The sequence below is a fragment of the Megascapheus bottae genome, chromosome 2, assembly GCF_031878675.1.
Source record: "Megascapheus bottae isolate mThoBot1 chromosome 2, mThoBot2.hap1, whole genome shotgun sequence".
Taxonomy (NCBI): Eukaryota; Metazoa; Chordata; class Mammalia; order Rodentia; family Geomyidae; genus Megascapheus; species Megascapheus bottae.
The window spans coordinates 17,984,115-18,009,161 of NC_143510.1; the positions used below are offsets into that span (position 1 = coordinate 17,984,115).

At 45.9% G+C, this 25,047-nt stretch overlaps 1 protein-coding gene across 1 annotated transcript in view; it reads right to left on the minus strand.

The window, feature by feature from the left end:
* Sh3bp5 (SH3 domain binding protein 5) overlaps positions 1–15,893 on the minus strand; it is a 78,706-nt gene extending 62,813 nt beyond the window's left edge. Inside the window, exons 1-2 of the mRNA XM_090321659.1 lie at positions 15,603–15,893; positions 13,986–14,048 (exon numbers count right to left, since the gene is read on the minus strand). Coding sequence (XP_090177785.1) covers positions 13,986–14,048; positions 15,603–15,746 — 207 coding nt within the window. The 5' untranslated portion in view covers positions 15,747–15,893. The remainder of the gene's footprint in view (positions 1–13,985; positions 14,049–15,602) is intronic.
* Between the last annotated feature and the right edge of the window lie 9,154 nt (positions 15,894–25,047).

The following is a 25,047-nucleotide window of genomic DNA, read 5'->3' on the forward strand; positions in this document are numbered from 1 at the left end:
TTATTTACATAAACTCACTTCATATGTACCTATGGGCCAGAACTAGACTTGAACTCAGGACTTCCCACTCTCATTTGGCTTTTTTCCTCAAGGCTCTACCTTTTGAGCCACACCTCTACTTCTGATTTTTGGCATTTTTTTCTTTTTTGCCAGTCCTGGGCTTGAACTCAGGGTTTGAGCACTGTCCTTGGGCTTTCTCAAGGCTAGAGCTCTACCACTTGAGCCACAGCACCACTTCTAGCTTTTGTCTATGTATGTGGTTCCAAGGAATTGAACCTCGGGTCCTCGTGCCTGCTAGGAAAGCACTCTACCAACAGGCCCAACTCCTGGCCCTTTTGTTTTTGTTTGTTGGTTTTTTTTAACATTCTCATGAACTTTTCTGCTTTGAACCATTATCTTCAGATCTCAGTCTCCAAGTAGCTAGGATTACAGATATGAGACACCCATGTCTAGTTTAACTTTTTTTTCCTTCACAGATTCAGCCATTCGATTTCAGATGACTAGACAATGCACACATTCATCAGGATGTTTCAACCCCCAGCCAAGCTGTGAGGAAACATGAGCTCTACTTCGTAGGTTTCATAATCAAGGCAACACAGTCAGTTCACAGCCCAGCTAGCAACAGCCTCTGTTGGAAGTGGCATCAACCACCAAGGCATTCCACACAAGAGGGCTGGGTTACTGCTTCTGCTGGCTTTCAGCCATCTCCCTGACTATAGCTCATCCCTATGGAAAAAAGAAGGCTCAAAATCAAAGGGGCCAAAGGCCTTTGCTGTAATTCTACCAATACAACCAGAGGAGTGAGCCAAAAACATCAAAAGTGGTCGTTTCTCCCAGCAGAATTTTTCATTCTAACCTCTCAGGACTTCTTAAAATATTATAGCCTAGAATTGTTTTAGACACAAATAAAAATTTAAAGTTGATTATGACATACTTAGATTGACTCAAGTCTTACCCATTGTGTATGAGAACTTCATAATGTATTCAACACGTGGCTAGATAAAAATAAACGTCTCATGTAAAAATTGAACTATGAGGGCCCAGGAGTTTGGCCTAGTGGTAGAGTGCTTGCTTAGCATGCATGAAGACCTGGGTTCAATTCCTTGATACCACATACATAGAAAAAAGCTGGAAGTGATGCTGTGGCTCAAGTAGTAGAACGCTAGCCTTGAGAAAGCCCAAGGACAGTGCTCAGGTCCTGAGTTCAAGTCCCAGGAATGGCAAAAAAAAAAATTGAACTATGAACTTGAAGGCTGTGATGAGGGCAGGAAAATGGAAGAGAATAAGAGGAAGAGTGACATTGAGGAAGATGCACATGACCTGACATATGGAATTGTAACCTCTTTGTACAATTTAAAAAAAAAATCTAGGACCCGGAGTTTGGCCTAGTGGTGGTAGAGTGCTTGCCTACCATGCATGAAGAGCTGGGTTCAATTCCTTAGTACCACATACATAGAAAAAAGCCAGAAATGGTTCTGTGGCTCAAGTGGTACAGTTCTAGTCTTCAGAAAGCCCAAGGACAATGCAAAGGCCCTGAGTTCAAGGCCCAGGACTGGCAAAAAAAAAAAAACAACAAAAACCCTAAGGTCCTAGCTAGGGACTGGTAGCTCCTACCTATAAGCCTACCTACTTGGGAGACTGAGATCTGAGGATCACAATTGAAAGTCAAACGAGGCAGAAAAGTACTCATCTCAAAATTAATCGGGGAAAAAAATGTGTATGTACCTGTTAGATATCAGGGTGGAGACTAAAAACCCCCAATCTTTCATCAGTCTCCATAGGGCTCTCAAAAGATGCCCCCCACCATACTTCCAAACACATATGTTAACTATGAAAACACACAAGCTCCAGGCCTAAAATTCTGGTTCCACCTTCATAGGCTGTGTGTGTGCCTCTATTTCCCACTGACATTCTCAAAGGCTACTAGGAGACTAAGATAACCATATAAACCGTTAGCACATTTTAGCACATAACAAGCTTTCACTAGTTGTTTTTATGTGAGTGTCATTAATCAATAAATGCCAAGAGTGGGATGGAAAGAATTAACACTGATGAACATTGCGTGCCAGGGACCATCCCCGGCATTTCACAAATATCGCATGACTTAATCTTTAACAGCGCTGGCAAGAGAAGCACTGCACACTGTATTTGAAGGAGAAGAAATTTAAAACCCAGAAAAGCTCAAAATAAAACAACATACCCACCGTGTTGCCAAGACGTTAACTTCTTAGGAGTCGAAGCATATCTCATGTGCTTTTCTCCATCATACATCATGGAGATTAGTGTCTACCAGTTAAAATTTTTTTCTATGCTTTCTCTATTCCTCTTCCCAACTCTGGGCCTTGTGCTTGCCTGGCTTACTCTTACTCAGCTGGTATTCTTCTGAGCCATGCCATCAGCTTGGCTTTTCATTGGTTATTTTGCAGATGGAGTCTAGTGGACTTTTCTGCCAGAGCTGGCCTTAAGCAGTCAGGCTGGATCTCGGCCTCCTACGTAGTTAGAATTACACGGCTCCTATGCCTTTTGAACTACAAGTTTCACAGCATTAAAGTATGGGTTTCTTTTCTTTTTTGGCAGTACTGGTGTTTAAATTTAGGGATCCACACTCGCTAGGCAAGTGCTACATACAACATTTGAGTCAGTCCCCCGTGCTTTTGCTTTTAGTTGGCTTTTCAGAAAGGGTAAGGAACTGGCCTTGGACTGGGATCTTCCTGCTTTTGCCTCCTGAGTAACTGAGATTACTAATATGACTGTTACTTTTTTCTCAGAAAAAAAAAAAAGAAAACGCACAAAATAGTAAAGAATTCCCTATGGCAAGACTCAAAGCACTGCTAGGAACTGCTCTTTCTTGCTTTACTGTGGCAGCTTATCTTAGATCACCTGGAGTGCTAACCAAAGTCCTTGCTTTGCTGGCTAGTTAACCATTAAGGAAGGTACCTGAAGAACCTACTATGAAAAGTTGTTGCTTATGAAGTCCGCCCAGAAAAAGCAGGAAAAAGAGAAAGATGTCCTCAGATCTCAAACTCGTCTCTCCATCATGCCCATGGGCAATGCAGTTTTCAAACATAGCTCAAAACTCTCTGGCACTGCTCCCATTAACAGGAATTTGAGTTCGGACCTGTCTGTGCTTCAGTCAATAGAATATGCCAGACATATTGCTTTGGAAGTCCCAAGGCTCAGACGGAGAAAGCCATGAAGCTCCCATGTGGCTACCTGGAAGAAGCCACACACACAACCACTGGCAAACTGATGCCAGCTCATCTCCCAGCCAAGGGCCATCACTGCACCCTCAGATGACCACAGTTCCAGCTAACACCCATGCATGGTCTACCCAGCTGAGCTCCAACCAATCCTCCCTAAACCCTGGATTTACCAACTGTGGGCCACCTAAAACAGCTGCTCACGCTGGGGAAGCCAGGGGGAATTTGTTCAGATAGAAATCCAAGAAATGAAGAAACACAAACACCTGTAATTCCAGCACTTGGGAGACTAAGGGAAGATTGTGAGTTTTAGGCGAATCTAGGCTACACAGTCAGACCCTGCCTCAAAGAAACAGAAAACTACTACTCAGGAGGCTGAGATCTGAGGATTGTGGCCAATCCAAGAAGGAAAGTCCATGAGACTCTAACTCCAATTAGCCAGAAGCTGGAAGTCGCTAGATCTAAAGTACACTGGGACATGATAAATTTTACAGGACTCCAGGTATTCACACAGTGAGACCAAAGGAGGAGACTCTTAGGAGAGGAACACGAAGACGCAATGCTTATGTACATCTCATCACATAAAGTAGTATTTATCAAAATGACCTTCAAGAAGTGGACATGAGGTTTTTTTTCTTTGTTGCTGGTTTTTTTGGTCTTTTATATGGTTTATCCATTTATGTCTTTGGAGGGTAAGATGGAACACAGAAATAGAGGGACAAAGAGTGAATAAATCCAATGGTACTCACTAGACACTGTGGAAAATGAAGAATACAACTTGTGGGTAAGGACAAGGACAGAAAAACTGAGCAAGAGAATGAGGGAAGGGGTGACACTGTCCAAAAAGAAATGTACTCTTGTCAGGTACCAGTGCCTCACACCTATAATCCTGGCTACTCAGGAGGCTAAGATCAGGGGATCATGGTTCAAAGCCAACCCCAAGCAGAAAAATCTGTGAGACTCCTATCTCCAACTAATCACTAGTAAAGTTGCACTTTGGTTCAAAGTGATGGAGTGCAAGCCCTGATCAAAAAAACTCAGGAACAGTACCCAAGCCCTGAGCATTGTTCTTAGGCTTTCTCAAGGCTAGGGGTCTACGACTTGAGCCACACACCACTTCCAGCTTTTTCTATGTCTGTGGTACTGAGGAATCGAACCGGGTCTTTGTTCACGCTAGGCAAGCATTCCCAAAAAATTAATTTTAAAAAGAAATATAACCTGGGTCAGAAGCATCTGGGCAGGGAGTGTGGCCTAGTGGTAGAGTGCTTGCCTAGCATGCGTGAAGCCCAGGCTTTGATTCCTCAGTACCACATACACAGAAAAAAGCCAGAAGTGGTGCTGTGGCTCAAGTGGTAGAGCACTAGCCTTGAGAAAGCCCGAGGACAGTGCCCAGGACCTGAGTTTAAGCCCCAGGACAAGGGAGGAGGAAGGGAAGGAGGGAAAAAAGGAATCTGATTTACGCAACTGTAACCCCTCTGTATAACCTTACTAATATTAAAGGAAAAAATTTTAACAAGCGAAGACAGGAGGTATGGCTCAAGCAATAAAGCACCAATCTTGAGCAAAAACACACAGGTCTTGAGAACAAGCCCCAACACCAACACATGCACACATGCACACCACACACACACACACACACACACACACACACACACACACACACACACACACACACTAAAACAGGAGGAAAAACTAGAAAGGATAGCTAGCTCTTCTTGCTGCAAACACAAAACCAAGGAAGAGAGCATCTATTTGTGGACTTCCAATCTTTAAAACTAAATATGTGTCCTTCAGCATTCTGGCACTAAAAGGTAGAGAGATGAAGACAACCAAACCACATATATCATGCTTAGGTTGAGTGTGGTGCCAAACAACGAAAGTGTTTATAATAAGTGGGTTTGGTCGCAGTTTATAATAAACAGCGGATATTCCTTTCATTGTCTCCAAACTTAGTAATTCATTTCAGACAGTGCAAGCATTAATATCACTTAGATAATCCAGAATAAAAAACAGAAAAGGAAACCTCAGGCGAGAATAGAATATTTTTTTCCATCTTCCTTTGAGGAAATAAAGAGGCTGATTGGCCAGGCTCTTCTAAGAGTGCCCTAGAAGAATACTTGGTTAAAATCCATAGCAAAAATAAATGAAAAAAGCCATCTAGCCATTACCATAGGGGACCCCCATGTGGTAACAGGCATATTAAGGAACTGCAGAGAGGACGGAGAGGCAGAAACACCTGGGTTGCCTGCCAAAGGCTGAAGATGAAAAGATGCTTAATTACACAGCCAACACACACACACACACACACACACACACACACACCCCGAATACACCGCCATGAAGGGAGTCCCTACAATAAATGCTGACAAGGAAATGTAACAGCTGTCAATTTAGGATTCCAAGATTCTTATGTACCAGGAAGACAACAACTTATCCTTCAGTCCCTACAGACTGATTTCTTGTGTGTGGGGGGGGGGGGACTGGGAGGTTTGAACTCAAGGCCTGCCTGGATGCTGTCCCTGAGCTGCTTTTTCTCAAAGCTCGTGTTCCACCACTTGAGCTAATCTCCACTTCTGGCTTTTTTTTTTTCCGGGGGGGGGGGGGAGATAGTTTATCCAAGATAAGAAACTCATGGGCTTTCTGCCTAGGCTGACTTTAAACTGGGATTCTTCTCAGGTCACATTTTATTTTCCTAGTCCTAGGGCTTGAACTCAGAGCCTGGACATTGTCCTTGAGCTTCCTCAAGGCTGGTGCTCTCCCACTTGAGCCACAGCACCACTTCTGGCTTTCTTCTGTGTATGTGGTACTAAGGAATCAAATCCTGGGCTTCACATATGCTAGGCAAGCACTCTACCACTAGGCCACACTCCCCGCCCAGATCACAGCTTCTTGAATTGCTTAGAATTACAGGCATGAGCTGTAGAATTACAGGCATGAGCTGCCAGTGCTCAACCAACATTCAACTTTTTGAAGGTAATCCAAGCAGACTTCTTTCTGTACCAGATGGCCGGTCCTGTGTTGACAGCAGCTCACATAGTAACAGTTTACTAGCACGGCTATAGTGAATGAGGTGGTGTTAAGAATTGAACCCGTATGTACACAGTCTAGCCATCAACTTACAAATGATGCAAATGCTCAAACACAACTAACTGAGAATATGTAAACTTTATGATTTGAACTGGTTCCCACTTTTTTTTAATCAAGCACATAAACAAGGCTTCCCAGCTGTGGGCCATCCTAAAAAGCCACTAACACAGCCACTGCTCCGTGGATTCCCAAACAGTAATTCACCAGCAAGCCCATCACTGGGAGAGGTGTTGTATCTACAACTCAAGGAGGGACATTCAAGCTGAACTTTTTCTAGTATTTGTAGTTCTTAAAATTCCTTCCATATGAATTCATTTCTTTGGCTTGTATTATCTTTTTATAATATGCTTCATTCCCCACCCAAACTGCTTTGTCTATAAAAATGATAAAAGACAAGTCATTGTAACTAATTCCCCAAACATCAACACACGAAAAATAAAATCACCAGAACTTTCAGCAATAGAAATAACCACAGTAACGCCTGGGGGTGCATTTTTTTTTTCTTTTTCTGGCTAGTTCTGGAGCTTGAACTCAGGGCCTTTTATCTGTGTATGTGGTACTGAGAAATCAAACCCTAGGCTTTGTGCATGGTAGGCAGGCACTCTTACCACTAGGCTATACTCCTGGCCCTTGGGGGGTACATTTTTCTACCATCATGCTTCACAAATTATGCAGCGACCAATTTTTGTAAAACTTAAACCATTATGAACCAGCACTTCTGCTGGTATGAGGCTTAAATTCAGGGCCTGGGTACTGAATTATGTACCCTTCATAATTTCATTACCTCATTTTTCCCACTAAATAGAGCATGGCTATTTGTCTACACTGCCATATCATCCTTTACTAAAGTGCCAAGAGCTAACACCTGCATAAGCAGAAGGAAAGCAGAACACAGGATTGCATTCTACCTCTGTCACAAATGTCCCCAAGACAGTCCTCCCTAAAAACAGCAAGAAGGTCAATGTAATTCCAGAGCTCTGTTCTTCAGAGAAAGACACCTGTATTCTTTGGGGTTAAGACAATGTCTTTCAGATCATCACTGACACTTCTATTCTTTGTGTCTTAGTTTTGTTGTCTGCAAAATTGAAGCAATTAATAACTACCTCATAAAGCTAGTCTCAGAATGAAGTTTACACACACACACACACACACACACACACACACACACACACACACGGGGCCTGGCACATAGTAGGTGCTCATTATTATCAGCTGACATTAGTAAAAAGAATAGAGGGGATCAAAACAGAAGACATTCTGGGAGACACCCAAGCCCCATCCTCAAGTCCCCCACACACCACAGCCTTCACCTGGCCCAAGACCAAAACAACAGTAGCCACAATGCTTATGAGCATCATTGGGACACTTGAGGTACAGACAAAGATGAAAGGTCAATCTGTTCCAATTCACCCACTCTATCATCCTTGAGTACTTATGATATTTAGGCAAATCTCAGGAGATCTGTGTCCTAGTGCGGTGGCGCTAGCTCAAGGCTGCAGCACAAAACCCTGATGATCAAGTGACTGCAAAGCCCATCTTGCCCAATCCAGTGGTAAGCCCCGTCTCTGGCCTCGTGCCCAACACCACTCTCTGACAAAGAAAGGCCACAGGAGATCCTGATAGAGAAGACCTGTGGCCAGCCTGGCTCCACTGGAGACTATGCCTAGCAGGCCTGAACTCCTCCACTTTGATGGCCAAGCTCTAGGTCAGAGCATCTCCAGCTAAGTTTCCCAGAAGGTGCTTAGAAGAGATCTTGGAGTGTGTTGTTTTACAACCAGGATGCTGAAGTATCCTATAACTGTTTTCCTATCATTCCCCAGGCACAAGCCATGCCAGTTTGTCAGCTTTCTTCCTGTGGCATGCCAAGGCTTTTCTGGATGTTCACTTCAGTTGATCCGAGTCTCTAGGCCTCCACTTTCCATTTCAACACAGCCTCGGTGCTTCCCAAAGGGCCCTGTGTGGCCCTCTCCTGGCACGCTCACTCTGTTAAACCCAGAAGGTGGTAAGCTCTACAGGGGCAGGAGGTGTCTCTGGGTTCCATCCACTGCCATGGCCCAGATGCCCCATACAGGCTCAGCCAGGGCAGGAGCCCAGGGCCTGCTGCATGGAAACCTCAGTCACCACCAGGTCTGCTCTGCTAACAGAGAGGCAGGTTTCACCCAGCCCTGCCTGGGAAACTCGGCTACCAGGCTTAAAATTTGGTGCCAGCCACTTCTGTACATGTATTTGTTACCACGAATGTTCCCTGCAATGGAGCACTAAAATCATCCAGAACCTTCTACCCATGCACCATATCCACGTACACAAATGGGCCTCAGCGGAGGGACAATGTTTCCCTTTAATAAAGGACTTTTTCTCTTCTGACTAGGCCAGAGACAGGCCAGGCTGCTTCCAGGTCCTCTCTCCTCTCCTCTTCCTACCTTGGATTCCCCATGTTTGACACACGCTATCTTTCATGTCCATTTTGTTTTCATTAAGAGAAAATGTCCCGTTTCTAGAGCAGGCGGAAAGATAGGTCCTGTGTGCAGTCCTTATGCAAGATGGGGGAACTCATGATTTTTCAAATCACCCTGCAGACTACCCAGAAACAACAGTGAGAAAGATGAGCAACATTTCTCATTAACTGCTCTGCCTCCTTACGGAAGGGCAGGCTCACCTGTGGAATACTCCAGAAGGGCTAAACGCGATAACAAGACAGCCCTCCTCATCCTTCCCCAAGTCCTCTGTCCATTTCACAGGCTCAGAATATTGCGAATCTCAATCTGAATGAGATTAAGACTCTGAGCCAAACCCACTTCAACATTTGGAAAAAATAAGCTTTATGTAATACACTTTAAAAAAAATTACACAGACATGCATATATCCCGGCTTACCTGGGAGGACTGCCGGACACCTGAAGGACCCAGGAATCTCCGCCTCATCCTCATTTCTGTCCACTCCCCACCTTCTTGGCACACAGTACCCTTGTTGGCCCTACCTAGACCTGGCCACCCTCCTTCCTCGACACTGGCCTTGCCAGTGTGACTCCACAGCTTGTTCTCTGTAGACATGTTTCTGGCATGTGATATCCCGCTCCTTTTTGCCCCCAGATATCCATAACCTTGCTTCCATTCTAAGTTTTTCTCCTTAGCACCTCTCACCATGAGACCTAGCATGGATTGTACTTGTTCATCCTTTCCTCCACCCTTGTTTCAGGAGAGTAGGACTTCTGTTTTCTCCCTGTCATCTCCAACTGCTCTCTGGTATATAATAAATGCTCAATAAATACTCGATGAATAAGTTAAAGCTGCCTAATCACTATGTCTGTGGGATTTATTTTCTTAACTTGAAATCTCAGGCTCATATATCCAGGCCTAGTCTGTTAAAAGGTGTCTCCCTTGGGGCCGGGAGTTTGGCCTAGTGGTAGAGTGCTTGCCTAGCATGCAGGAAGACCAGGATTCGATTCCCTAGTACCACATACATAGAAAAAAGCCAGAAATGGTGCTGTGGCTCAAGTGGTAGAGCTCTAACCTTGAGAAAGTTCAAGGACAGTGCCCAGGCCCTGAGTTCAAGCCCCACAACTGGTCCAAAAAAAAGGAAAGTGTCTCCCTCCACCAGTTGGAGAAGTCTGATACAAATCAGAGGAAAATAGGACCCAGCTCGATTCAGATAAGGCCTTTTCCTCATCTCCTCTTTAAGCAGCCAATGGAAGAAGGATGCTTCGGGTCAGTCCTGGAGCAACGTCTTGGCCTGTCACTGACCCTACAGGCCTGTGCCATGTTCTGTGAGTGACTTAGCAGCTGCCACAAATCTGTCATCAGTGCAATTTCATCAGATTAGAAAGGTACCCAACACCCAAGATCATCTTCACAAAGCAAGGGCAAGGGACAGCAGAGGTTATGTGGGGGCTATTGTGAACTTGTCGACTCACTAAAATCTAGATTGGTCATTTACAGACATGTGCAAGAACAGTTGAAAACAAAAAGAAAAAACTAATCTCGAGCCAAGTGCCAGAGAGGTTCATGCTTGTAATCCTAGAAAGCTGAGATCTGAGGCTCACAGTGTGAAGCCAGCCTGGTCAGAAAAACATGTAACCCATTAGGCAGAAGTGGAGCTATGGTTCACCGTGGTTCGGTGGTATATGGACAGCCTTGATGGTTTGGTATTCACTATTTCAGTGACTACAGCTACCATGAATATTGAATACAACTATTGTGAATAACAAGAGTGGGCTGTCCACTGAAACAGCTCACTGTCCCACATCCTGTGACATATTCATCCAACACCCCAGTTTCCAGCTTCCTCTGCTGCTCTGTGCACATGGGTATTCTGCTCAGGGGTCCCCAGCAAGTTCTTCCCCCTGCCACACTTATCATTAGTAATCATCATCTACCTCATTCTCCTCAGCCCAACGGGAAATCCCTGGAACAAAAAGTGTCTTGCTCACCACACCATCTACGATGGCCAACAATGCTTGACTGAAGCTGTTCGAATTGAAATGTGTACCATTATGGAACATAATGCATCAAGGTCAAAGACTTAGTATAAAAATGTAACAGTGAGGGGCCGGGAGTTTGGCCTAGTGGTTAATGTGCTTGCCTAGCATGCATGAAGACCCGGGTTCGATTCCTCGGTACCACATACATAGAAAAAAGCTGGAAGTGGTGCTGAGGCTCAAGTGGTAGAGCTCTAGCCTTGAGAAAGTCCAAGGACAGTGCTCAGGCCCTGAGCTCAAGCCCAGGACTGGCAAAAAAAAAAAAAAAAAATGTAACAGTGAGGACCGGGAGTTTGGCCTAGTGGTAGAATGCCTGCCTAGCAAGCATGGAGACATGGGTTTGATTCCTCAAGTACCACATACACAGAAAAAGCCAGATATGGTGCTGTGGCTCAAGTGGTAGATCTCAAGCCTTGAGAAAGCCCAAGGACAGTGCTCAGGCCCTGAGTTCAAGACCCAGGAGAGGCAAAAAAAAAAAAATTAACTGTGGGCCAGTGGCTTATGATTGTAATGCTAGATACTGAAGAGACTGAAGAGATCTAAAGATAACAGTTCAAAGTTAGTCTGGGCAGACAAACCCAAGAGACTCTTATTTCCAATTAAGCAGTATACAGCCAGAAGTGAAGTTATGACTCAAATGGTTGAGTACCAGCCTGGACTGAAAAATGCTTAAAAGTCAGGAACTGGTGGCTCATACCTGAAATCCTAGCTACTCAGAAAAGGCTGACATCTGAGTATCATGGTTCAAAGCCAGACTGGGCACAAAAAGTCTGTGAGATTCTTATTTCCAATTAACCAATGGAAAACTAGAAGTGGTACTGTGGCTCAAAGTGGTAAAAGGGCTAACCTTGAGCTGAAGAGCTCAGGGACAATGGCCAGGCTCAGAGTTCAAGCCCCACAACTGACAAGTAAAAAGCTAAGGGACAATGTAAGATCCTGAATTCAAGCCCCAATACTGATACATACACAACAACAACAAGTCTACAGAGACTGGGATGTAGTAAGTCCTATATTTAACACTACTAAACTATTATTTTTAATACTGATCATATTGAGATTATAGTTTTTAACATTCTGGGTTATACAAAGCACATTACAATCCATTTTAATTTCAGCTGTTTTGTTTTTTACTTTGTAATATGTCTACTAGGGAATGTTTAATTACTTCTGTGGTTTGTATTGTATTTCTCTGATTCAGTCTTAATTATACCACCACCAAGCAAAGAGGCAACCCAGCATGCTCAGGTCACTGTCAGCGTGCCCTCCAGCTTACTGCACCCAGGCACCCAATGGTTTCTGAAGCCAGGCAGGAAACACCTGTCTGGTGGCTTCCTGCCACATACCAATACCCAAATACACTCACAAATGGAATTCAGAAATTGGGCTAGACAGGGCTTAACAAATGAACCACTTTTACCTCCAGAAGGTAAATGCCAGGAGGACAGAGCAAAAACAGTGGTTGGCACATAATAGACAAGCAAAAAGGATAAATGAGGAGAGAGGAAAACATAGCTCAGTGGCACAGTGCTCACCTAGCATGAATGAATCGTTGGGTTCCATCCTCAACACTGCCTCAATACAACAGATGCTTTGCTTTAAGAAAAAAGAAAGGACTGGACCCGGTACTGGTATCTCGTACCTGTTAATCCTAACTACTCAGGAAGCTGAGATCTGAGGATCATGGTTTGAAGCCAGCTCAGGAACTCAAGTCCCTGAGAGTCTTATCTCTAATTAGCCACCAAAAAGCCAGATGCGGCTCTGTGGCTCAAGTGCTATCCTTAAGCAAAATGTTCCATGACTTCTGTCCAGGCCTTGAGTTCAAGTCTAAGGACTGGGCATACCCACAAACTATTTCCAACTTGTCTGTTCATATTTGGGTGGAGGAAAAAGAGCTGGACCCTTCAATATTATGTAGTATCAATTAGCTTAACGAGCCATGTGTGACTACCATTACCATGACTACCACTACAGACTGCACAGTTCTGGACGGGAGGGAATGAGAAACAAATGTGGTGCTATACATAACTGTAATCTCAGCACTAGGGAGGCAGAGGCAGGAGGATGGCAAGTTTGAAACCAGACTAGACTACATGAAGAGTTCCAGACTAGTCTAGGCTATGAGTCCCCTGCCTCAAAGCAACAACCAATTGTCAATGATAATGCTCTATGGGAATGATGTGCATTTTATTTAATGCATCAGAACTATGAGATTCTGAGATTTGAATTCCCCATCTTCACAAAGAGACTCCCTGGGCTCTCTTTGAACTGAGATCCTCAGATCTCTGCCTTCTGAGTAGCTAGGAGTAGAGGAATACGCCACCAGGGCCCTTCTAAGAAGTCTGCTCATGCTCACTAGTGCATGTGAACCTTGTACCTCGGGGCTACTCAAGCAGAGATCAAGGTACCAGGGAATTTCTGGTAAATTATATTCCCATCTCCTACACCTGCCTCTGAGTGATCAAATTATTTTCAGGCCTTTTAATTGGCCCTTCTTACTCTTTCTCCCATTATAGGAATATGTTGTCCCAAAGACTCCCTGTATTCCCTCAGCTCTCAGATAATTTCCTTTTCCGAGATCTACACAGGGATTGTCCACCTTGGCTTATGGGTGGTCAAAACAACCATGACTAAAAAGGGAGAGACTAATTGGTAGCTGTAAAGAATTTTAGCTCGCTTATACCATGAAATTCATCCTCATGAAATTCAAATCGAGTTCTCATCTCCTTAAGATTTTTCCCAGCAGGAAAGCCCTTCCCAGTCTAAACAGCTTTCTGTTGCCATTAAGATAATTATATTCTACACACAAGCAGACAATAAACAAATGAGTTGGGAAGTGGAAGGGAGGGTGTGAATTATTAGCACAGGAAAGTAAAACACCCTGGCTTTAAGTCTGAGGAAACACAAGCATGACCACCTTGTTGGGAGCTCATCCATTCTCTCCATTGCTCCCCTCAGCCCTTTTCTACAGACTGATGCTTGGACTTAAGTGTTGTGCAATGCTCTGCACAGCTGTGGGGTTTTGGCCCTGTGACGCTTCCATAATAAAAATACATGTGAAATTGGATTCACATGGTTTCCACCCACCCGTCAGCCCAGTGCTGTTGCTTAACCTTCCCCAGAGGGGCCTCCTGCAACAACGCTCCTTCTAATAAAACAAAATTCACCAGCCTGGAGTCAAAGGAAACTGATACTATTTCACTAAGAACCAGGATCCAGTGCCTTACCTCCAGTTCAGTCTCCCGCCTGTTGATATCATCTGTGGATTGATTTAACTTCTCCAGTTCGCCCTAATGAAGACAAGAGAAGAGAGATGTGAGGGACCTGGCTTTCCTTTCCAGTGGAATTTAGCCATGTGAAAACCACTCCAGACCCATTAGCAGGAGGAAAGGGCCAACGCATTTTGAAGGAAAATTCTTGAGTCTCTGCAAGAAGAGCAAACTGTCAACATTTCTTTTGTTGATGGTATCCTTTCTGATAATGTCTAAAGGTCCCAGGAAGTGTCCTTCTTTAGAAGGTCAAATATTCCAAGTGTGAGCCCAGAGGTAAACTCAGATGGTTGAGTGATCCAATCAAAACAGCACCATTTTGCCTTAGAACAACAACTTTGTAGAGAAAACAATGGAACAAGCAAGGCCAAGCCAAACCCAGGGAAATCATTAAACTAAGAACAGTCTTCTAGCATTAACGTATTAGTGGAATTCAACAGTTTCCTATAAGGAGAAGGAAACCCTCATTTCCTGCTGTCAATTATTCAGCCTACCTGCGTTCTGCTAAAATAGCTTTAATCCCTTCTCTAGCATAATTTACAAACTGTGTGACACTGTGAAAGAAATGCCTATGATGAAGTTAACTCGTCTTTACTGTGGAAACAAAGGATCCTGCTAACAGAATTCACACCCAGAATATAAGATTTCATTTCCAAATCAATGATTTTAAAAGAACAGAAATCATTCAAAAAAAATCTTTTATCTGCCAAAATTCATTCACGTATTCTATCTCCAACAGCTGAAGGCGAGTTTTTAATTGAGCTGTGTCCAGAATTTGCAGAGCGTGCACAAAAGCTACATGCATTACATTTTCACAAGACAAAACAACAAAAAAACGTTTATGAGAAGGTCGAATGCCAGGTTACGGAAAGGGATGTGCTGTGCTTTCGTGGTGGGGGCGGAGGGTGAAGCGGTTAAGCTGTCACTCCTAGATGCTGGCCTGGAAATTGGTTTTTATATCTCCTCCTGGAAATGGAGGCGCAGCAGCCAGCCAGGCCGTTCCCGCCGCCTGCCTCCGCGCATCAGCGGTTCCCGATTCCGTTTCACGCCCGATCTCCCCACAAGGCCACGCGGGGCTGGGGAGCGCCGAGGACCGAGCGAACCTGGAGCCCGTGACGACGGTGACCCCCTCGAAACGCTCACCACGAGCCGCCGCGGCCGGGCACCGCGGCCAGGTGAGGGCTCGGCACCCGAGCGCCACGGCGCCGCCCACCAGCCCCGCTCCGCCGCCGGCCCGGCACCCCGCGCCCGGAGCCAGGTGACCAGCAGTGCCCGCCGCACCGCCCTGATCCGGAGCCGGAGAACCCCAAACCCGCCCGGCGCCCCCCTCCCTTCCCTTTGTTGCAGGTCCGCCCGAACCGCAAGGCTCGGCTGCAGCCCCCCGGGTTCTGCAGGCGGCGCCCCCCGGGGTGGCCAGGCCGCGTCCGCGCGCGCACTGCGGCCTCCGCACGGGGCACGCCGACGCGGGGACCCGGACTCGGGTGGCCCGGAGGTCCCCCCGCCACCGCGGACGCCCGCGCCCACCCCGGCGGGGTCGGGGCTGCGGGGCGCCCCCTCTCTCCCCCCGCGTCCTACCTGGATCCGGGGGTCCACCTCTTCCTCCTCCTCCAGCCCCGGTTCCAGGCTCGGTTCTTCCTCTTCCCCCGGCTCCCCGTCCCGGGCGGTCGGCGGGAGCTCGGCCGGCTCCTCCGGGCGGCTCCGCTTCAGCGTCCCGTCCATGCGGGCGGCGGGAGAAGCGCCACAGCCCGGGCGTCCGCTTGGCCAAAAGGTCGGAGCGCGCCGAGGGGTCGCGGGCGCCCGGCCACCGCGGCTGGATGGCGGCGGGGACGCGGCTCTCCGCGGCGGAGGGACGGAGGAAGTGGGCGCGGCCGCCCCCTCGCTGCCGAGGCTGTCAGCGCAGCGGCGCCGCCCCGCCCCCGGCCCGCCCCGGCCGCCCCGTCCTCCGCGCTCCCCGCCCGCCCCTCCGTCACAAAAAGCCCGGCGCCCCAAAGCCTCCCGGGGAGGCGTCTGCGGGCGGACCCCGCGGACGGTGCGTCCCCAGCCCCCCGGCGCGGGCGGCGGGCGCGGGGGCGATGGCCTCCCTCCCTTGCCCAGCAAACTTGGAGGCCCATTTCGCCTCTCCGAAGTGACCCACTGCGGACCAGACCCCAGCCCCGAACCGGAGGCCGATTCTCCTTCAGGTTTTCCCAGAAAGGGGAACTCCGAAGGAACGCTCATCTAGACGTGGCTGAGCACTCCAGCCCGCGCCGCCCACCTGCTGCCTCCCGAGTGCGCCAGGGTCCCACCTGGGTAACCCGGAGGCGGGGAGCCCGGGCGGCCGGGGATGGCGGGCGCTGGCCGGGCCTGGGGCCGGAGTACGCACAGCTGACCCAGGATTTGTGAGCGGGAGTTTCCTGGGCCCTCCTTGAGCAGGGAGCTGGGGATGGCCTGGCAAAGCATCACAGCGCAGGCAAGGGGTCTGTTTGTGTGGTTTACAAATGTCATGGCCATGGTGACATCCAGGGGCACAAGGTCAGACTGCGGGGAAGGGGATGTCAGTCTCTGCCCATGTCTTTGCTATAGGAATTAAGACCAGATAAAGGCCCAAGAGTGCGGTTGCTGGGTCTTTAGGGAAGCTCTATGTTTAATCTTTTAAGGAACCTCCATACTGCCTTCCATAGCGACTTGAGCAAGTTTACATTCCCCCCAACCGTGAAATAGAGTTCCCTTCTGACCACATCCCTGTCAGCATCTGGGAGTGTTAGATTTCCTGATCATGGCCATTCTAACTGGGGTGAGATGGAATCTCAATGTTTGGATTTGCATTTCTTCTGTGGCCAGACACGTTGAACATGTGTTCGTGTGTCTATTGGCTATTCTTTCTCTGTTAAGCTTCTCTTTAAGTATTTTGCCCATTTATTAACTGGGTTGCCGAGTTTTTGCATTGTTTACCACTGCCAAGATATAGAACTAACTCAGAAGCCCCTCAGCAGACAAATGGATCAAGAAAATAGAGAGAGAGAGAGAGAGAGAGAGAGAGAGAGAGAGAGAGAGAGAGAGAGGATAGAGAATTCTACTCATCCATCAGGAGTACAGTATTGTTCTTTTCCATAAGCACCATTTTATATGGTCACAGCACATAGCATTAAGACACTGTGATCCTCTCCTAAGAATATCCTTTGTTCTCTCTGTGAGAAATCCAAGAAATGGAAACAGGGTGGCTGTTTTAAACTGTTCAGTTCTTTTTCTCTCCCCCCCCCCCCCCGCCGTTTAGTTTATTCCCTGTTTGATTTCTATAATCTCTTTTATTTCTGAAACCTCTGTCTTGTATATAAGTTTATCTGATTTGGGGAGGGAAGGTAAATCACAGCCACTGCAAGACTGCTGACCTGAAACTAGTTTTCAACTTTGTCTCTTGCACTCTTCTCCCCCCACCCACAATTAAGATTGTGAGATCTAAGAAAAATGGAGGTGGTATGTTCTGTTCTCTGCAGCTGAGTTTTTGAAACAATCTTGCATTTCTCATTCTGTTCTCAGCATTACAAGACAACAGTGCTTTCCATAAGATGTTCTCTAAAAGCCCAGAGTCCTAACGAATCTAATAAACTCTAATCTCTTAACTAAATCTACTTTTGCACTGGTATTGTATGTAGTCTCCATTATAATCAATTGTGTTACATACATAGTCCCATTTTTGGAGTAAGTATATCTCCACAATTCCCAAACTTACACAAGGAGATTCACCGGGGCACAGAAAATGGAGCAATTTTCCAGAGTTTGAGCTGCCATAACAAAGTATCACAGGCTGGGTAGTTTATCAAAAGAGAAACCTATTTTATTTCTGAAGGCTGGATTTCCTGGGGCAAGATGCCACATGACTAGGTTCTGGTGAAGTTGAATTGGGTTGTAACTTGCCAACTTAATCCTCATGTGTCAGAAACAGGCCTGTAAAATTCACTGACCATTTGGTAAGGATTTGGCATATCAGTTTGGGTGGACATACACATTCAGAATGCAGTCTATAGAGGTGACTGGTAATCTAAGTAAATGTTTAATGTGTAGTTTAATGTGTATTTTAGTTATCATATTAACCAGGACAGTGGTTCTAAAGGCCTGAGCGAGACACACTTAGAGGCCTGAGGACTTTCCAGTGAGTTCATGCAATCATTTGTGTTTTGGTACTAATGGGAAATAGTGTTTTTTCTTTTCACTCCCTCTCACATAACTGAGCCCTGGCATTTTCTAGAAGCTAATTGGAAACAGATGACATGAGGACCTAGTGATATTATTTCATTAAATCACATTAGCGAGGTTTGTGATAACATAAATCCATGCTCTTCTTGGCTTGAGAGATGATTTTAATTTTGGAAACTAGACTTTCCATAAAATTGTTAGCTCATATCATTGGTAGATAGGTTAGTAAAATGTGTTTTAATTTTGATATAGTAACCACCTGTATGGTTTGAATGTAAAGTACTACACTCCCTCCTCCACGCCCAAAGACTTGGTCCCCAGCTGGTGAGAGGTGATTGGATCAAGACATCCCAATTATGGCAGGAAACTTAAATTGGAGGTTTGTGGTCCATGCCATCCTGGAAAGAAAGAGAGATACTATCTCATAAATAATGAGAGCAAAAAGGGCTCAAGTAGGGCCGGGAGTCTGGCCTAGTGGTAGAGTGCTCGCCTAGCATATATGAAGATCCAGGTTCGATTCCTCGATACCACATACATGGAAAAAAGCTGGAAATGGTGCTGAGACTCAAGTGGTAGAGCTCTAGCATTGAGAAAGTCCAAGGACAGGGCCCAAGCCCAGGACTGGCAAAAAAGGGGGTGGGGCTCAACTAGTTGTACAGAAATGGAAAGCCCTGAATTCAAACTTAGTAATGCCAAAAAATGTTTAAGTAGCTGGACACAGGTGACTCAACCTGTAATCTTCGCTACTCAGGAGGCTGAGATCTAAGGATCATGGTTCAAAGCCAGCCTGAACAGGAAAGTCTGTGAGACTCTTATCTCCAACTAACCACCAGAAAACAGAAGTGGTGTGGTGGCTGAAAGTGGTAGAGTGCTAGTCTTGAACTGAAGAGCTCAGGGACAGTGCCCAGGCCCAAAGTTCAAGCCCCACGACCAAAAATAAAGTAAGTTACAAGTTATTTTTCTCTTTTTGAGGCAAGTTCTTGCTATGTAACATAGTGTAGTCTCTGGTGTTCAACTTGTAATCCTTCTGCTTCAGCCTCTGAATACTGAAATTGCACTGGCTCTGCACATGGCTCTACAAATGATGCATGTGTGTGTGTGTGTGTGTGTGTGTGTGTGTGTGGCTATTGAGTAACTAGGATTACAGGCATGACACAGCAGTGCCCAGCTACAAGTACATTATAAGTGCAGTATGCAAACTCATTGTTGCCATCAACATTTCCAAAATACATTTAAGCATCTCCTACCTGTGTGCACTATTTCTGGAACCAGTTTGAAGGCCCCAAAGATGTAGACGATGAAGTTGTAGTCTCTTTCTATGAGGGGGGAGGAGAGGAGACAAGGTCTCATGAAAACTGTGCCCCTAAAGGTTCATTAGTTCTTCATTAAAGCTCTTTCTGTAAAGTTTCAGTGCTACATAAATAAAGATTCCCTACAAATGGACTTTTAAAAATGCTCCCCATTTGTTGATTGTCTTTAGAACACAGATATTTCTCTCTAGACTAAAAAGGAAGGAACCTATGGTTCCCAGAACAGTCCGGGGTTGGGGCCTGAAGACCACCAGCATCCCTCTCATGCATTTTGCCATGGTGTCTTTGGCCAGAGGCTGCAAATGAACTGCCAGGTGGATCAGACCTCAGGACACATGCTCACTGGCTGGCAAGGCACTTTAGAAACTGGAGCCAAGCTGGACACGGATGGTTTACATCTGTAATCCTAGCCACTTAGGAGGCTAAGAACGGAGGATCATGTTTTGAAGAACATGCAGAAATGTTCCTGAGACCTGCTTCTCAACGAACAGCTAGGGACTGTTTCCCTGTCATCCACAGTTAGCTGGGAGGCTAAGATTGGGAGAACTGAAGTGCCAGGACAACTCAGGAAGAAAAGTTGAAGAGACTCTTGTCTTACGTGGAGAGAAGCTGTATGTGGTAACACAGGCCTGTGATCCCAGTAACATCAAGGGAGCCTAAAACAGATAGACTGAGGCTCAGGCACACACCTGTACAGGAAGAGGACCCTATTTAAAAACCAATCGGGGCCGGGAGTTTGGCCTAGTGGTAGAGTGCTTGCCTAGCATGCATGAAGACCTGGGTTCGATTGCTCGGTACCACATATAGAAAAAAGCCAGAAGTGGTGCTGAGGCTCAGGTGGTAGAGCTCTAGCCTTGAGAAGTCCAAGGACAGTGCTCAGGCCCTGAGTTCAAGCCCAGGACTGGCAAAAAAAAAAAAAACAGCAAAAACTAGGAATGGAGGTGTGGCTCAAGCGGTAGGGCACCTGTGAGCTTAAGGTCCTGAATTCAAATCCTACTTCTGTGCTCCTCCATCAAAGGAGAAAGTTGTATCACAGTTAAAATTCCAGTGATACAATGAGAATTCTCAGTTTAGAAAGAGCACAGAAGGGGCCGGGAGTTTGGCCTAGTGGTAGAGTGCTTGCCTAGCATGCATGAAGACCCGGGTTCGATTCCTTGCTACCACATACATAGAAAAAAGCCGGAAATGGTGCTGAGGCTCAAGTGGCAGAGCTCTAGCCTTGAGAAAGTCCAAGGACAGTGCTCAGGCCCTGAGCTCAAGCCAAGGACTGGCAAAAAAAAAAAAAAGAGCACAGAACTGTGAGTCACCCTGATCCCTTCAGACCATATAGATACACACACACACACACACACACACACACACACACACACACACACACATATATATTCAGTCAAGTCACCCTCAGAGTAGTGTTCTTACACTCAGCAGATTCCATACAGGTATGCACAGTAAGGTGGCTTTAAGGGGAAGCTGGTTCCCTGTACTTTTCCTCCCACTCTCCCTCTCCTCACTGGCCCCTAAGGATCATGGCTTGTGACAAAGTGGAAGTTTAAAGAAGACCTTAGCCCTTCAGCAATATTTTTTTGCCTTAAAATGACTGCGCTTAAGAATCCAAATAGCTAGAAAAGCCAGTTCTTTGCAAGGTGCAACTGCTCTGCATTAAAAAGGCATCTGTTTAATTTAGTCAGTCATTGTCGTCAGTGTGTTGCCAAATTGTCTCACACTGTGGCCACTCCCCTCTAATGAGAATCTTTATTTGTGTCCTAAGTCAATTAGACCTGGTCTCTTGACTGAGATGAAGAACAGGCCAGAGCACTTAGGAGAACCCAGAGACTTTTTGGTGCTTAGCTGTGTTCTGAGGGGACTTGCAGATATTTATAATGGTGTAGAGATCTCGAGACAGCAAAACAATGTTCTATTAAAAGGAAGGGCACAAGCACTGTCCTTGGGCTTTCTCAAGGCTAGTTCTCTACCACTTGAGCCACATCTCCACTTCAGGCTTTTTGCTGAGAAACTGGAGATAAGAGTTTCACAGACTTTCCTGTCTGGGCGGGCTTTAAGCCTTGATGCTCAGATCTTAGCTTCCTGAGTACGATTACAAGTGTGAGCCACTGGAGCTTGGCATCTTTGGCTCTTCGTCATCATGAATTTTTCTCTCATCTAAAGATGCCGTTTCTTGGACTAGCAGCATGCCTCACACACATAGTGCTGGCCAAGCAAGAATGAGGCTCTAAATTCAAACCCCAGTACTGAGGGGCAAAGGAGGCCACTTCCCCTACACTGCTTTCCTAATCTTTTTGGGAGACTGACAGTTTCACTCTGTCATCAATTTGCGCATTTGTGCAATGTCATATTTGTGACATTGTTTTGCACATTGTATGTGATGCATGACAGTTTAGACTGATGGACGAAGAGGTAACCCAGTGAGTAGGGCTGGAAGCTTGCCTTTGAAAGGAAGGGAAATCAGGTCATTAGTGTTCATTTTTATGTTATGATGGCTTTAGCTTCTTCTACTTCTTTATGTTGAGAAGTTATCCAGGTTGGCCTCTTGATTCTCCTACCCTGCCTCTGGAGTGCTGCTGGAGTGCCCCGCCCATTTTTCTGTCTTAAAACAGCCAACTAGCCTGGTTCCAGTGGCTCATACCTGTAATCCTAGCTACTCAGGAGGCCGAGATCTGATGATTGAGGTTCAAAGCCTGGGCGTGACTCTTATCTCCAAATAACCACCAGAAGATGGGATCCAGTGCTGTGCCTCAAGTGATAGATTGCTAGTCTTAAGTTGAAGAGCTCAGGAACAGCACCCAGGCCCAGAGTTCAATCCCCACAACTGGAAAAACAAACAGCCAACTAAACAGCACATCCGTATTTACTATTTGACTAGTGGGCAGCAATGACATGTCACTTTCAAACCTATTTCACAAAAATTTCTCCAAGTATATTTCTTATGCATTTGTTCTTCTTTTTACTGGATACAAATTATGACAAAGCCCTGGAGAATGGCCGATCCACATGAGAAGATTAGAACCTTTGAGTAGCTACATGTAGGACAGCATCCCCATCAACTTGAGTACCCTGACTTCCTGTATCTGGTACTGACTAGAAATACAATTCCACCATGTGGCGCCATTACTGTTTAGGTCTACTTGTTATTGTGGCTTTATCTATTCTAAATGGCACATGGCTCTAGTTAAGTTTAGGAATAGGTACTAAAGCTGCTGTGGGTAAGAGTTCAGCCCCCATTTCAGCTAGACCCTCGGCTGGAATGCTGCCACTTCCTGTGAACAAGGTTGCGAAGCATGAATGTCTGTGACCACACCATAATAGCAGTGACTGGCTGGACAGTCTTACAGGTGAATAAATCACGCTTCCAAAATACATATTCCTTGGGCCTGATCCTCAGTTCTGTCTACTTCAACACTCCCAGTAATGACCTACATAGGCATGAAGAACATATACCCTCATTCAGAGAATGCGCCATTGGAATTGGCACAGTCATGATTCACAAAGATCTTCATGTTACTTTGCATTATGCTACTGCATCCTGGCAGCTAGAGAGAGTAGGACTTCATGGTTAGGAGCAGAAGTTTGGCTTTAGAGGGGAATGTTGGCTCCAGCAAATGGAAACAAGAGGCCTTTTTCTTTGTTTTTGTTTTCTTTGCTTTCTGTCTTGTTTGGAAGTTTTTTTGCTGTTTGAAGGAGGGAAAAATGGAAGACAAAGGGTGAGCAAATGCAGCAGTGGTATTCACTAGACACTGTGTTGAAAATGAACTGCACAACTTGTGGGAAGGGAGACAAGGGCAAACATGGGAGACAGAGAAAGAAAGGGTGACATTGTTCATTAAAAAATGTACTAGCCGGGGGCTGTAAGTTTGGCCTAGAAGTAGAGTGTTTGCCTAGCATGCACAAAGACCCGGGTTCAATTCCACATACATAGAAAAAGCCAGAAGTGGTGATATGGCTCAAGTGGTAGAGTACTAATCTTGAGAAAAGTCCAAGGATAGTGCTCAGGCCCTGAGTTCAAGCCCAGGACTGGCAAAAAAAAAAAAAAAGAAAGAAAGAAAGATGAACTCTAGAAATGTACTAGCCAGGCACGGTGGTTCATACCTGTAATCCTAGCTACTCAGGAGGCTGAGATCTTGAGGATCAAGGTTCAAAGCCAGCCCAGGCACAAAAGGACCTGAGACTTATCTCCAATTAACCTCTAGAAAATGGAAAGTGGGGCTTGGTTCAAGGGTAACAACACCCAGGCCCAGGGGTAGGGGCAGTACTCTTTAGCTGAAGAGCTCAGGGACAGCACCCAGACCAAGTTCAAGCCCTATGCCCATGACTCAAAAAAAAAAGAAACAAAGAAAGAAAGGTACTTATTGCTGGGTATGGTGGCTCATGCCTGTAATCCTAGCTACTCAGAAGGCTGAGATCCGAGGATCGGGGTTCAAAGTCCACGAGACTCATATCTCCAATTAACCACCAGAAAATTGGAAATGGCGCTGTGGCTCAAGAGGGTAAGGCAGTAGTAGTCTTGAGCTGAAGAGCACAGGGACAGTGCCCATGCCCAGAGGACAAACCCCATGACCAACCAAAAGAAAAAAAAAACAAATGTACTTATTACTTGACTTATGTGTAATGGAAACTCTTCTGTACATTACCTTTATAATAACAATCTAAAAAATTAAAGCTGGTGGCTCACACCTGTAATCCTAGCTACTGAGGAGGCTGAGATCTGAGGGACTATAGTTCACAGCGAGCACTGGCAGGAAAGAACTGAGGCCTGAGACTCAGAGCCAATCCAAGACTTCTATTTCCAATTAACCACCAGGAAACAGAAGTGGCTCTGTGGATCAAAGTGGTAGAGCATTAGCCTTGAGCAAAAGAGTACAGAGACCACACCCAGCCCCCCTCCCGTTCAAGCTCAATGACTAAGAACAACAACGAAAAAAATTTTTTTTAAAAAAAGGGGATGTTGGGAGTCAGATATGTTAGTAAACATCCTCAGTCCTAGCATTTGAGGCAAGAGGATTCCAAGTTTAAGGCCAGCTGGACCCAAGATCCTTTCTCACAAAACGGGGAGGGGGAAGGAGTACATGTGGCTAAAAGTACTTGGCTTAAACAAGTATGGCAAGGTTTTGGGTTCTGTCCCAAGCACCACCAAGAAAGTAGGGTGAGGGTAGTGGGCTAACTGAACTTTAGGTCTAATTGTAAAGTCTTTGGGCTCCTTACAGCAAGCAGACTAGATTCCAAAACAGGAAGAATAACTTGTTCATCTCTGTAAGTCTTCAGCTTCAAGTCCTGAGAGCATTGCTTATACCACATTCTGCTGGTCAAAGTAATTACAGAGTCGACATTTATGCAGAGTGATTCAGAGTGTGACATCAGTATACTGGGAGAAATAGTGGCCGTTACCTGGGAAGGCTATCTGCCCTGGTATGGACAGATAGTTGGGCCATAGAGGAAGGAAGAGTGAAGTGCAATGGAATTGAATAGCAGGAAGGGCTAGAGAGTTTGCATGAGCAAACGATGCCTAGGCCTAATCCAGTCCA